At 39.7% G+C, this 15,058-nt stretch overlaps 1 protein-coding gene across 1 annotated transcript in view; it reads left to right on the forward strand.

Moving 5' to 3' along the window:
- BIRC6 (baculoviral IAP repeat containing 6) overlaps positions 1 to 13,614 on the forward strand; it is a 174,760-nt gene extending 161,146 nt beyond the window's left edge. The window contains exons 68-74 of the mRNA XM_040059756.2: positions 192 to 302; positions 1,532 to 1,749; positions 2,409 to 2,570; positions 3,850 to 3,927; positions 7,284 to 7,472; positions 10,436 to 10,570; positions 11,559 to 13,614. Of these exons, the coding sequence (XP_039915690.1) occupies positions 192 to 302; positions 1,532 to 1,749; positions 2,409 to 2,570; positions 3,850 to 3,927; positions 7,284 to 7,472; positions 10,436 to 10,570; positions 11,559 to 11,738 (1,073 nt within the window). The 3' untranslated portion in view covers positions 11,739 to 13,614. The remainder of the gene's footprint in view (positions 1 to 191; positions 303 to 1,531; positions 1,750 to 2,408; positions 2,571 to 3,849; positions 3,928 to 7,283; positions 7,473 to 10,435; positions 10,571 to 11,558) is intronic.
- The last annotated feature ends 1,444 nt before the right edge of the window (positions 13,615 to 15,058 follow it).

Here is a 15,058-nt window from a genome sequence, read left to right on the forward strand (position 1 = left end):
GATCTTTATTTACTCCAAGCTGTTCAGATAATGATACACAGTAGTGAGAAAAAGAGATTTGTATATCCTAAGTGATTCCCAGTTTTGAGATGTCTCTGCAAAAGAATGTAACCATAAAATGTCAACACTTGCTGTGCTTTTCTTGGAATTACCTACTTAACTACAAATAATGATTACATTTTACACAACAGAAAAGAAGATGGCTGAATACTCCAAGAAGGCTGCTGTGAAGCCCAAGCCTTTGTCTGTTTTGCGATCCCTTGAAGAGAAGTATGTGGCTGTCATGAAAAAGCTCCAGTTTGGTAGGTTGAGAAGTGTGAATGTGTGTGTTTTAGAAAGCAGACACCGAAGCAATGTGTGTTCTGTTGAACAGAATGCTTTATTTTTAAAGCTAACAACTGTCTTACATATGTGACCACCGATAATTTTCACATGAGGAAAATTTTACATCTGTGTTTTCAGGTCATGCAGTCCTTGAACTAATAAGAAATGTTTTAAGCATGCACTAGGGTAATTCAAGGGACCAGATGAATTCAGCAGTGTTATGGTGTTCACGTTTTCATTACAGTAATGATTTTTTGTGAGTCTTTCAGTTCTCAAATTACATTGAAATGTTTGATTTTTTTTTTTTAAAGCTCATACATGAGCTTTATATATATATATATATATATATATTTGTGTATAAAGCTCATATATATGTTATTTTTTAAGTAGAAAATAATTGAAATCAAAATGTGTTTTTAAAATGAAACTGTAGTAAATTTGATTGTGTCCTTTCATGAAGTGCAATATATTGCATTTGGAAAACGTGATGAGAATCAGTCCTTACTTTGGCCATAAAAGGAATGTGCTACCAAAAAAAATCATAAAGAACTAATAGTATCTTATCCAAAGAAGAGCTATAAAATTATTGCAAAATCATATTCACGGTGTATTTTTTGAGTTGCGGTGACAGCATTTGCAGACACATTTCTTTGCTGTTGTATTTGTGAGAGGTTTTCCTCCCAAACGTTTGTGGAGTGTATGCCAAGAGTCGGAGTTAGGAGGGTTCATAGGAAGTGGGAGCTTTTCCCTCTGGCATCTGTGCTGCAGATTTTGTGTAGCAAGTGATTAAAGAAAACCAGCTCCACTGTAGTTTTCCCTGGTTCTTCAATAACCTTGCCACCAGCACACGAGTAAATACCGCTGGCACTTGGCTTAGCGCAGGTTCCATTATTAGCAGTATTAGGTATTTGTAAGTGACACCATATTCCTGGTCGGGAATAGCTGGTAGCTTGCCAAATTGGGGGTGGTGTATATTTGACAAGTTGCATATGAAAGTTTGTAAATTAGCTGCAGAAATTGTTTCAGCCCAGCACGGTTAATGCTTTGGTTTCTGTGATCACTGTTAACTCACAAAACACGGGTTTTTTTGCATTACCGTGATGCAAATTAAACTTTCCTGATTTTAATGCTCGTAATCTTTATCCGAGACTAATCCACTGTAAACTTCCCTCCTTTCCTGACTCATTACGTTTTTTTTCTCTTCTAGACACGTTTGAAATGGTTTCCGAAGACGATGACGGCAAATTGGTTTTCAAAGTGAATTACCACTACATGTCTCAGGTAAAGAACGCGAGCGACGCCAACAGCGCTGCCAGGGCCCGGCGCCTGGCTCAGGAAGCCGTGACTCTCTCCACCTCGCTGCCTCTCTCGTCGTCGTCCAGCGTGTTCGTGCGTTGTGATGAGGAGCGGCTCGACATAATGAAGGTAAAGCGGCAAAGCTGGGCTGAGTTCTCGCTTCAGCTTGGCATAAAAGGGTTCAGGAGGGTGCCCGAAATCTTAGGGAAAAAACAGAAATCCAAGTGGATTTCACATGCGCTTTAACTGCTGTCCAGGCATTAATATAAGTGGTAGTATTTGAGTCTGAGTCTGATTTCTCAGCAACTTGGCAGGGGCAGGGAGAGCCAATCTGCCCCAGGAGCGCTCTGTTGGCCAAGGAGTCTTCACAGAACAGCATTCATGCTGTTCCAAAGGGTAAAGTTTACTGCTGTTGCTCCATTATGGTCCAAACATGACATGTGACCATTGAAATGGCAGGCAGTAGGTAGGGAGAAGTACACTGAGTGCCTCTGCACCTGTATTTTGTAAAAAACAATCTGTTAGTAGCATCCAGTAGGAAAGAGTTTCAGCTCCTTCTGTCTTGCTTTCCATTTGTGATCTGGAGAAAGGAGTGTTTGCGGAGGGCTTTGCTTACCCACAGGATCAAACTGGACAGACTGACACCTAATAATAATTCCTGCTCCACAGCAGGAGGAAATAAAATGCTTCGTATAACTTACAAAATCTCAACTGTGTGATAGCTACAAGGGTAGATTTTACAAGGGTGGATTTTAAATGTTCTTTTTTTCTCTTTTTAACGCTGGTAGGTTCTCATTACCGGTCCCGCAGACACCCCATACGCAAATGGTTGCTTTGAATTTGATGTGTATTTCCCACAAGACTATCCAAATTCCCCTCCACTTGTGAATCTGGAAACAACTGGAGGTCACAGCGTGAGATTTAATCCAAACCTCTACAATGATGGCAAGGTAGGTCAGCTGGGATTGTGTGTTAGCTGTCACAAGGAAGTGAAACAGGTTTAAGTTTTTTCCTTCTGTGATCGAATTCTGGATCAGCCACTGCCAATGTACAGGAAGCTCTTTGGTTACTACCAGTCTTGAGACCAAAATGAAGAGGGATTTGTCACTTTCAAGTGGGAATTACTCCCTTTCTAAGTAGTCTTGCAGATTTTCAGAGATCCAGACTTTATGAGCTGGATTGGACCAAAAAAGCAAGTACTTTTGACTGAGAAAACTGTTCTTTTCCAATATTTTTTGCTAAATGAACCAGTCAGAAATCTGTTTTGGCTGAAATATGCTTTCCATGGACAAAGTATGCTTCATATCAGCTGCAGCTGAAGGTTTACTGAGTGCCTTTTCTCTTCTTCTGCATTCGCTTTCTATTAATGTGGACACAGAATATAATTACCTAGTGGAGACTTTATCTCCATTTTTCTTTGTCCAGTTTTAAGTCTTGGAAGATACTTTCCTCTAACCTGTTTGTTTTGTCTCTTTGTTTTCCCTGTCTTGGATTGTTCCATTTCACAGTAAGATTCAAGAATACCATAAACTTCCCTAAAGCTTCAGATCAGTCACAAAAGTTAAGGAATAATTCCAATTTCTTGATAGTCTGTGTGACAAAAACCAGCTTTTACATGCTTAAGCAGAATGACTGTCTTTAAAATGCACAATTTACAAGTTTTATAACAGTATATAAAGCAGAAAGTAGGGAATCAGACAACATTTGGGGTTTTTTGGAGCCACTAGAATCCATCGGTTTCCCATGAGGAAAAGTACTCTGCCTTGTCGTGTTTGTTTATTAGCATGCTGTTCTTGCTTATCCACATTATTTTTATCTGTTTTCCTTTCAAAGTAGTCTCATGGTCTTCAGGTGCTCCAGGGAGGTTTTAGGTTGGACATTAGGAGGACTTTGGCCACAGAAAGGACGATGAGACAGTAGAATGGGCTGCCCAGGGAGGTGGTGGAGTCACTGACCCTGGAGGTGTTTAAAGGAAAGACTGGACCTGGCACTCAGTGCCATGGTCTGGTTGACACGGTGGCATTCCGTCACAGGTTGGACTCGGTGATCCCTGAGGTCTTTTCCAACCTCATTGATGATTCTGTGATAGGAAACAAATTTGTCTTTTAGAATGCTGTTGTAAAGAAGTTTGTCAAAAAAAATGAACGTAATGCCAACATTCTGTTCTGTCCAAGCAGAACAATTTTGTCATAATATTTGTCTGTGGTATTAATAATGTCACCTTTCCAGGTGTGCTTAAGCATACTTAACACATGGCATGGGAGGCCAGAAGAGAAATGGAATCCGCAAACATCAAGTTTTTTGCAGGTGAGCGATTTCTTCTTTCTCTTCAAATGTCATTGAGGAGTAGTAAGTCTCTTGGTCCTAAGGATTCCTTTTCTACAACATTTAAACCAGAATAATCTTCAAATAAGCATAAATAAGACAAAAGTCTAGAAAACATCCTTGGAACTCTAGGAAAGGAACTCTGCTGAGGAAACAGGTTCTTCAAAATGCTCTTTCTAACAAGTATTTCTGTTGGCCTGGTCGTGAAGAGCAGCTGTTCGTGTGTGCAGCTCATTCCTGCGCCAGCTCTGCTCAGATGATTTCAAATAGTTTATTTTATTTTCAAAAAGAAAATTAAGGAAAGGACTGGGAGATGACATCATCTCATGGATACATCGCAAACTTTTTATGGTGAAGACAAAAGAGAGAGGTGAGAAAATGAAGTAGTCTAGTGCAGACCGGAGCCTTCCTCCTCCTAAGCATGCAGGTGAGCTGAGTACAGGAGTAAAGATGGAGGGAATGGAAGTGCAGCTATGCTGTGTTCAATAACAATTAGCGTTACATTAGAGCAGAATTTATTAGGGCATGAAGTCCTTATAATTCTCAGCTTTATTTCGCAGACATGCACTGACTCACAAGCAAAGACATTAAGTAAAAGTAAGGCCTGCAATGGCTTTTTTCCTGTGGCAGTTACTGAATTTATTCCAAGTTTGGAGTAGTTATTATGTAGCACAAGGTACAATTTCTGTTCCAAATCCTAGAAGACTGCACAGCTTCAGCATAATAGAATTACTGCCTTCAGCAGAACAGATTTCAGCTTGCTCAGGATTTGGCCTTGGAGAGCAGATTTATAAGTCTCCTAAAAGTTCAAGAATGGTCTATTCCAGTGTGTGGAAGTCAGGCAAGTGAGGCAGAGGGCCAGCATGGGTAAACAAGAGCTCTTGCCTAAGCTCAGCTGCAAAAAGAAGCAAGACGAGGTGGAAGGAGGGGATGGGTTACTTGTGTGAAACAAAAGAACTTCGACCAAACTTCAGGAAAGAAATTAGAGAAACTAAAGCTCAGATGGCACTGAAGATGTTGAGCTTTATAAAGACAAACACGAAGAGCTTTTCATAAGTATGCTGGCAGCAAAAGAACACATTTTCCTTAGGCTTTCCAGCTGCTCAGTGGAGCAGGAAACCTATAGACAAGGGCATGGAAAAGGCAGGGGTCACCTCTGCCTCACTCTTAGGGGTAAGACTTGCTTTCCCCTGTGCCCAAGCCTCACTAGGGAGTTCTGTGAGAATGAGGAATTACCACAGTAGAGGAAACAATATTGAAGCTGCTTGGACCCACATGTTCGTGGAACCAAACCCTGTGAATCCAGGGGAGCTGAGGGAGCCAGCTGGTATCACTGCAAAGCCATTAGCTCTCATCGTTGGGTGAAGGGAACTTCAAGGGAACTTCCTGGCAAATCTCACACTCAGCTTCAAGATAAGCAAGAGAGAGGATCACATTAGAATAGGTATCCAAGACTTCCTCAATGAGTGCAAGTACCCAAGATCCAAATTCTTAATCAAGAGATGAACTACAATTTTGGACTTCAACTGTAAAATCAGTGTAGAAAGATAAGAGTATTTAGGAAATCTTATTTTCACTAAAGTCCTTTTTCTTACATTAAAATATTACATTTGATTGTTAAAAATCATGTGCAGCATAGAAGTCTATACTTTTAAATTTCTTTTCAGTGTTTCATTTTGAGAATAGTAAGAAGACTGTTGGAAAAAGTCCCATCCCATTCATATTGGGAGAAAAAAAAGACACTTTACAACTATTAAATGGAAAACAGCTGTAGGACTAAATAAATTGCTTGGAAAGAATTAAGCACTACATGTTTTTTCTGGCTCAGAGATTGAACTATTGTCAGACCACCCAAAATACTTCAGAAATTAATTTTTATTACCCAGCAAAACTGGAAGATCGGTGTAGAGTTTCTCATTCATTACAATTACAATTCAAAGTATCAACTGCTTATTCAGGCCCAGAAAGTACCATGCTGCAGTGTCAAATTTCACTACCATAGCTACTTCAAAAAAATATAGATACCTAAAATACAAAATCTTTAAAAAGCAAAAGCCTGTTCTTCCAGAGACATGTAAAAGCCACTGAGATCACCAAAAAACCTTTCATCCCCAAAGCCTCGGCCCTGAAGTGACTCTACTGTGACATTTGCATAAATAGTCTGCCTTTTTTGGTATCCATGTGGCCATTTGCTTGATGAAACCTGATTTGTGGGCACATTCTGTATGTTTTAATGCATTTGTCCTACATTTTAAGGTTTAACACTAAATAACTATGGCTTCTTCTAGTTGAGCACGGGGCAGGTATAGGAGACTGTGATGGTGCACACGGTGCCAGCAGTTTCCTGGAGCACCTGCCCGAGAAACAGAAAAACTTGGTTTGTGTCATGGAACTGTAATCCCTAAAATTGTTGCTGGTGGACTTGGTCCTAAGTATATAAGAAAAACTTGGTCTTCATTTAGTAAAAAACCAAGTTGACAGGGACAAACTTTTAATACTGGAAAAACTAGCAAGCCATCAAATCATGAATATGCGGTACATCTACATTTAGATACCTAAGAGCCCTGTGTATCTGTTTAATTCTTTGGATTTTATTAGGAATAGCTGAGTATATGGTTAAATGCCATGAATTTATGTAAGCATCTATTCACACATGTGCTGGATGGTAAAACTGAAAGGAGGAAAATCGTTATTTCCTAATTACTGAATAGTTGGTGCATTGTTCATATAGTATTGAAAACATGTTTTCCCTTATCTTAAGAAAAATACTGAGATTTTCTTTTATTGACATATGACACAGTATTGTTTGTAAAATCTGAAACTAAAGGGCTAAGAAATTCATTTGGAAGAAAAAATGAGAGACAATGTAGATCAGGATTCATTTCAGTGGATCACGTGGCATTTCACCTTCTTTGTTTCTTTTCATCTAGTTCAGAATTAGAAAAATTAGTAAACTCAGCCACATGGAAAAAAATCAAAATTGTTGACTGAGGACTCTACAAATACACATCCTTTCACGAAAGAGCGCAATCAGACATCTCTTCCTTTAAATATTTTCTTTTACTTATATCTGTATGTTTGTTTTGCAGGGTTTTAAGTTACATTTATCATTTTCTCAGTGTTTGAGCTAAATAGACAGCCACAGGACTTGGTGGTTGTTGTGTGTAGTGAGAGTTTAGGTTTGAAAGCGTGGACGTTCCCTGCTTGCACATAGCCTGTGTCACAAATGGAAGTACTTTGCCAGAGAAATAGTTTTGCTTGTAAGGTGAGCAGAGCTGTGTATATTGTAAGAATATGTTGGTAGCATGATTTTAATATTTGGTTTCTTCTCTTAACAGGTGCTGGTGTCTGTCCAGTCCCTAATACTGGTGGCAGAACCATACTTCAATGAACCAGGTTACGAACGATCGCGAGGTACTCCGAGTGGTACCCAGAGCTCCAGAGAATATGATGGAAATATCCGACAGGCAACAGTCAAGTGGGCAATGCTTGAACAAATGAGAAATCCATCACCATGTTTTAAAGAGGTAGGTTTGGTGAAAGGCAGTATTTCTCTTTTTTGAGCAATAAGAACAATGCAAATATTTGGTAAGACCATGCATGAGATGTCTGTTTTAACCTGTGGCAACTGACTCGAGACTGTCTTGTTCTGAAGTGAATAAGGACGCACCAAACTTCACAGATTCTTTTCTGGGAAACAGGAATGCAAGCAAAGTGGGACTGACCTGAAGGGGATCCTGGTGCACAGTTGGATAAAACATGGTTCAGCCAGCTCAGCTTGCTCTTACTATTGAGCAGGACCTTTTACATGGCCTGCAACACCTGTTGGGCAGCCCTGCAGGGGGGCACTCCATGCTCCATACTCTGCATAACTAGCAGGCAGTATTTTCCCAGGGTTCGTGAATTTGAAGCAAATGCTAAGAAATACTTCAGATACACCATGATAATACAAATTAGAAAAATACCTTTAAAGAAATTCCACAAAGCATCTGCACTAGAAACCTGTGCCTTTGAAAACAACTGTCTGGATGCTGCTAAAAGCAATGCTAACCTTCATGCATTCATGCTGTTTTAAAAAAAGAAAAATCATAATAAATCAAATGGCTTAATTTGTTTACATTCCTGAAAAGTGACCTCACCCTGTAGCATCATAGAAGAATTTAGTTATTAGGGACTTCTCTCAGTGTCTGTAGTTCAATTCCTTTCCCAAAGCAGATGAGTTGGCTCTCAGGGGCTTGAACATATACAGGAAAGAGTTCAAGGAAAAAAGAGCTGAAGAAGCACTAAGAGAATCTGTGTGGATATTAATGCAAAATGTTTGGTCAAGCATGAGTCATCTCACAGTATTGCCAGCGAATATTTCCAGAAAAAAACGTTTTGCTTTGAACTACTACAGTTGAAGTGTGAAACCATCTGTCAGTATCACCTGTGCTTTCAATTGTCTGCATGATAAAATGTTGAAAAAGACTAATTATCTTAGGATTATGCACATTGCTGGGTTGGCATCTGACATGTTGATCTCCCATCTCTTCCTTGATGTCGTAAAAAACATCCTTCGGAATGCAAAACCTTTTTGCATTAAAATCACTGTGTCTTGTGGAATAAGACAACATTGACACTTTACCTGCACTGCAAATGTTAGATAGATATTTTTATCCACATGCGGTGAAAAAGGATGTGCAGTGTATGTAGGGGTGTTGAATTAATGAAATAAAACCTGATGGTGGTTCAGAATTATCTCTTAAATGTTCTACTCAATAAGTAGAAGACCATGATAAAGATAATATCCGGACACATAATCCAATAAGTTCTGCTAATAGGTCTTTTTCTTCTAGCTAATGTAATGGTTTCACTTTGGCAAAAGGCGTTCTCAAATCACAGGAAGATTAAATTAATTGAATATATAAGAAAGCAGTGGGCTCCCTGACGATCATGTTCCATGTTTCTTCTCCTGTGTACAGAAGCAAAGGATATGCAGTATTACGCCGTTTGGGAATTGAATCCAGCTTATTGTTACTGCACTTTCCTTTAAGAGTCCCAGCAATCGTGTCCTTACTCTGCAGCTCAGCTTTCACACTGCTGGTACGAAAAAGGCAACTTTGGAACAATGCCGGATTCCATCTGTGGCCCCATGCAAATAGAAAGGCATCTCTCAGATTATCTGAGCACTTCTTTGGGAGATTCCCTTTTTGTTCAGACCTCTAGGTTTTTTGTAGGGTTATCTTAGAAGCCTTAACAGTGATGATCAATTCAGTAACAAAAATGCAAACTCATGCTGAAGACTGAGGTCTAAGAATGTAGATCCTGAGATGTGTTGTCTTCAGAAATCTGAGCTGCCTTGTCTTTGGTGTCTTAAGTGACAGATAGGCTCAGGAGATCTAAACTGCCATTCTTTGGGAGTTTTTCCAAGTTCCATTATGGATTTAAGGAACGTATCCAGAATTGAAGTCAATTATGGTTTCAATATGCAGTTTCTCTTTAGACAGATAGCTATTTTCTCTAATCTCTAGAGGGAAAAATTATTTTTCCCATTATGTTGCAATATGGCCAGGAACTCTGAGTGCTCAATAAAATTTCTTTGGTTTTATTGTTTCTTTCACCATTCAGAGTTTTAGAAAACTGTTTAAGTCGAAGCCAACACCAAGTAGAGTTTCACAACTTTGTATGAGTGCTGATTGGTTGGATTCTTTTTTAACTCAGATATGTACTTCAATACCAAAACTACTCTTCAACCAAATACTGGCTCCCATCCAAACTGGGCGGCTCCACTACCATGGCCTGAGAATTCCGGTGTCCCCAGATGTGCAGCCTCTGCCTAGAGCAAAGTGGTTGCATCCCCTCTGAAGCAGCCGCTCCGATCTTCTCTCTGCAGAAGCGCGTAATGTTCCTGTGCTCCTACTGCCAGCAGCGCTTCTGCTCGTTGTTTTCTGTTGGGGCAGCCCGTGCTCAGTGACAGGGGAGGACGTGGTGCTTCTGCTTCTCTGGCAGAACAGGGCAGGGGAAGGAACAATGAAAGCCTCAGCACAATGAAAGTCTCCATGGAGCTCTGCTCCTGTGTGAACTCTGTGCCTGTGTCCAGCTTCCAACTGCAGAATGTGAGCAGCACTCTGCTCCCCATTTTGCTTTTGCTCGGTGTATTTCTGGCACTGGTGTACGCTGCACCCAGCCAGCACAAGTGACTGCTGAAATGGCAGGCTGCACTCCAACAGTGGATCCCTGCAGACTGGAAGAGATACCCAGACCACCAAACTCCCCAAAACAGCACAGCTGAATTCAGAACGGGTTCCTCAGGGCTTCTTCCAGTTGGATTTTGGAAACCTCTGCAGACAGAAATTCCAATTTTATCCATCCTGGTTCAATTCTGAATTACCTTCATTCTGATTTTTTTTTTTTCTTATATTCAGTTAGACCCACAGAAGTCTTGCAAATTTGGTATCGTTGAAGTATATGGTTCTTGCGTCCATGTTACATTGGTGATGTTCTCTTGCAGGTCATCCACAAACACTTCTACTTGAAAAGAGTGGAGATCATGGCTCAGTGTGAGGAGTGGATAGCAGACATACAGCAGTACAGCAGTGACAAACGAGTAGGCAGGACCATGTCCCATCACGCAGCAGCTCTGAAGGTGAGACATTTATAACAAATCTAAGTTTCCCAGTTGTCAAGAGATGAAATGTGTGTGCATTCCACTTCCTCAGTATTTTTACTACAAGTTGGATTTTCCTTTAGCAGCTGTCCTGCCTATTTTCTCTATGAATATTTGTCTGGGACACAGTGAGCCCGAGATGAGTTTAGTTGGTTGGAGCATGGTGCTCATAAAGCCAAGGTTGTGGGTTTGATCCCCTACGAGCCATTCACTTCAGATCTTGTGGGTCCCTTCCAGCTCAGAATATTCTTTGATAATAGCTTCTTTGTTCACTCTGAGGGTGGGTGGGCGTTAATGATAAAGTTGTATTACAACCAATTCCTTGCCAGAAAACAAGTTCTTAGAGTAGACAAGCAATTAATAAACTGCAATCAGTTTTACCCTGTGAACTTTAAATGAGTTCTAAGCATTATATATATTTTCTGCCTTCCTAGCTATTACTACCTTCCAAGTATTACCATTTTGTGTATTTTATGACCACACAGGCAACAGGTGTACATTGTTTTTAATATTTGAGGTTTTATTTCCCCTGAGGGTGCAAACCCCAAATTTTTGAAGGCTTCTTTTTTCTATTGCCAGACTTCCATTCTTTCAGTGTGACTGGTCTTCAAAATGACGTTATTGTGATCAGAATACAAATCTCTGCATCTCTGTCTCTGTGACAGGTCTCATCATGAATTCTGTTTAAATTTAGTTTGACTGTACAACCTACCAAGCCCAAGCCAGTTTCTTCTGTGGCCCCTGAACACCACAGCAGAAAATTTGTCCCTAGCAGCTCTTGCTCATTATTCTGTCACTAAAACAAAAGTACCAGTCCTTAAATATAGGGGAGAAGTTGATCCAGACATGGAAATAACATATCTAAGCCTTTTCTACCTACTCCTCATTTTGCTTTATAGTGTCTAACCTTGTGAAAAGTATTTTTTTAACTGTGGCCTTCCACGCTGACTTGTTCTTGTCTATCCAGCGTCACACAGCTCAGCTGCGGGAAGAACTTCTAAAACTTCCCTGTCCTGAAGGATTGGATCCAGACACTGATGACTCCCCAGAAAAATGCAGTGCCACAACGAGCTCAGAAGAGACCATGTTGCACGACCAGGTTAAACCCAGCAGCAGTAAAGATGTCCCCACCGATTTCAAGTCATGAGTTGCATTGACATGGACTTTGTAGACACAACGGCTTTGAAGCACAAGCCAAATATGTCAATATTTGTATGTAAGAAGTTAATTATGTAATAGGTAATGAAATTGAAACTATACTATGCCCTTAAGGATATACAGTTTAATTAAAAATGATCTTTTATTTACCTGTACAAGAGTGTAAACTTTTTTGTGCTTTTATTTTTCAATTGTGAGAACCACTGATTGGTATGTTTAAAAAGTTATGTATACAAAAAATGGATAAATCACTGATATATAAGGGAAACTACCTTAGGAAAGAATGTTTACTGAATGTTTATTATTTTTTTTTTTACTTGTAGAGTGAGGGCGGTTGTAACAAAGAATATATATTGGTCATTCTTACAGCTACTATTTAAAGTCAGAAAATTTTCACTGAATTTGATAGATTTTACGTTTGGCCATATATTCATGCTCATATTTGATTCTAAAGAAAACCTCCTGTATACTTCAATAAACGTTAAATGGACATGATCCCTCTTTTATGATTTACTGGTACATTTTTTAAATAAACTGCCATAAAATACGTTCTAGCTGAAGACTTGCACTTGTATGACTGACTTCATTACAGTCAACATACTCTAATTTTATGCTTACTAAATCTAAAATGCAGATGAAATAAATGCACATGGTTTTACCTCATGCCAAATTTGGACTTCTGAATTAGCTGGGTTTTTTTGGCTATTTTATGCAAGCTAACAGTATTCTAAATTTCTTAAGGGCTATTCTGGAATCAAGTCTTTACTGTATTGAAATGTCTGGTTTTTACATACTCAGCTGTACTCGTACGTACTGACACGCCACACAGGACTCCGATGTTCTGTAGCTCCTACTGTGTAGACTTATTCCCAGTTTTTTACTTGCAGCCACAGATCCCTAACTAAAAGGGTAAGGGGTTTGCTTGATTTAATAATCAAGTCTCACTTTTAACATAACATGCATTGCTATCATTGTTATTAATTTTTGAGCAGTCCTCGAAGGACTAAAAAGTTAATACCGGTATTACCTCAGACTAACGATCTGTGTGTATGATAAATACTATAAATCAGGCAAAACCACGAGATTTTTGTTTTCTATTTGTTCTTTGTTTATAAGTATCACGCTGGAATTTTCTCACTTTTTGTTTTACAATGTATTATTTCTAATCATTAAAAATGGCACCAACTGAGGTTGTGTTCTTATGCTGGTGGTTAACAGTGAGTTCTGACAGTCCTGACCGAAGAGCAGGTTTTGTGTTCCGCTGGTGTGTTGTGTTAATCCGAGGCCCGTTCTGATCGTACATACCTCTCAAAATACCGGCTTGGCTACGTCTGTGGAACTTCAGGGGTCCTTAGTCAAAGAGCAAAACAAGCAGCCCTGTGCCAGAACTGCTGGTAAATACATGATACAAAGAGCTTGTGCCACGTAGTGCAAGTGTTAGAACTTCATCAGTGTTAAAACAGCCCTGCATTTTTCCAGATGGGTATTTACTTCCCTTCTATTGCTGTACAAAATGACTGTGATACTCCTGTAAAGGCTCCAAAAGCAAAATTAACCACTGACTTCCAATTATATTTGTGAGGAGTTTCCATTAAAGCTCTTCATTTACTGCTTAAACTGCCTGCTTACAGGAGCACAGTCTTTTTATAAAATCCTGGTACTTGTACCAAAACCAGACGTATTGAACCAGAAGATTCTCTTTAAATGTGAAGACTTTTTTCTTTAGCATTAAATCACAAGACTGAAACAAAAAGTACCCATCTTGCATTGATTATTTGACATGAGGAAGGTGGTTTACATGGTTGTACCTTTATCTCCGGTGTATTTACGGTTTCATAGCAACGCTAATGTGAAGTCACTGCTGCTTAATTAAGCAGATGTAAACAGCTGCATGGGATATTAAACTCTAATTTGCATCTACATAACAATTATCCTTTTTTTTGCTCTAATGTGAGCTAGAATGGTATTGTACCAAATTAATGCAGAGATTCAATCCTAAATAACTTGGGACTGTTACAGTCTAGTAAGTAAATTGTGAACTTGGCAGCAAATACAAAACACACATTTTTAGGTTTTTAAATACACAAGATAGCTGTGCTACCTGGCAGTAGCATCACAGTAAATCCTATGAGGTGGTACCTCTTTCACTTTTTATTCACTTTCATCAAAGTAAAACCTGTACAGATTGATCAGTTTCCAACCATCCATTCAGGTCCTGTGTTTTTAACTGTTAAGCTGATTTTGTAGAAAATGCTTTAAAATTCAACAGAAGTTATTTTCAAAAGTGCATTGGGCAGCAAGCTACAAATTAGATCATTACGGAATTTTACTCCATGTTTTTTGGTGCTGCCTTTGGCCCAGGATCGACTGTTGACACTCCAGTTCTGCAGTGTAGTGTGGGATGTAACCAGCCATTGGAATTGCTGTAGCCACTCTGCCAGAGGAAGAGTCAGGCACCACAGGGTAAGACAGGAGTGTTTCCTGGTGTTTCACAAACAACAATGCCGAGCTTTTCTGACTGGTGCAATCACGGTGTCCACGGAAGAGGAAAGAGCTCGGCAATCCATGGGACCTTGTGCTCCATAAGAGCAAAGCCCTTGTTCCACTGATTGCTGCACATGAACACGTTCTGTTCTGCAGCTGTAGCCACAGCACTCTACATATACAGACAGCAGTGATGGTACCTCTGCAGGATTTGATGGTTTCCTCTGGAATTTCCTCCGAGTAAAAGATGTGCATAAATGTACAGATTAATGCTCCTCTGTGATTCTGCCACTCCTATACAGGACAAAAACAAATATGACAATCTAGGGGGAAAAAAAAAAAAAAAGAAAAAATAACAAGATTTGAAACATGAAAGCTGCAAACAACTTCTAAGTTTCAGTCCAGTAATTACATGTTAAATGTTTAGGTAAAAGCAGAATAAAGTATGTGTGACTATAGATCGACTGGATCTGCAGTGACCTGTGTGTCATTGTTGGTTGGGCTTTGTTACTGTTTTTCTTCTGTAAGTCTTTTCCATAAGCTCAAGGTAGATACTGTGCACCTCTGCCAGCAGGTGAGGAGACTCCTGCAGCCACAGGTAAAATCCTGCTGACACAGGTAAGGCACTGGGCTGCTGATCACTTCCGTGGAGCCTCAGTGTGAGTGTGCCAGTGCCGTGCTTGGATGTTCTATTTAGCAGCAGTGGAGAGTCCATTCTTGGATTTAAAAAAAGAAAAAAAAGCTCCCATACAATACAGGAAATGTACCGTAGTGTTTTTGATGGCTCTGTCAAATAGGGCATTCAGTTTCTGGCAGGATCACATT

The sequence above is a fragment of the Hirundo rustica genome, chromosome 3 (genome assembly GCF_015227805.2).
Source record: "Hirundo rustica isolate bHirRus1 chromosome 3, bHirRus1.pri.v3, whole genome shotgun sequence".
Classification (NCBI taxonomy): domain Eukaryota; kingdom Metazoa; phylum Chordata; class Aves; order Passeriformes; family Hirundinidae; genus Hirundo; species Hirundo rustica.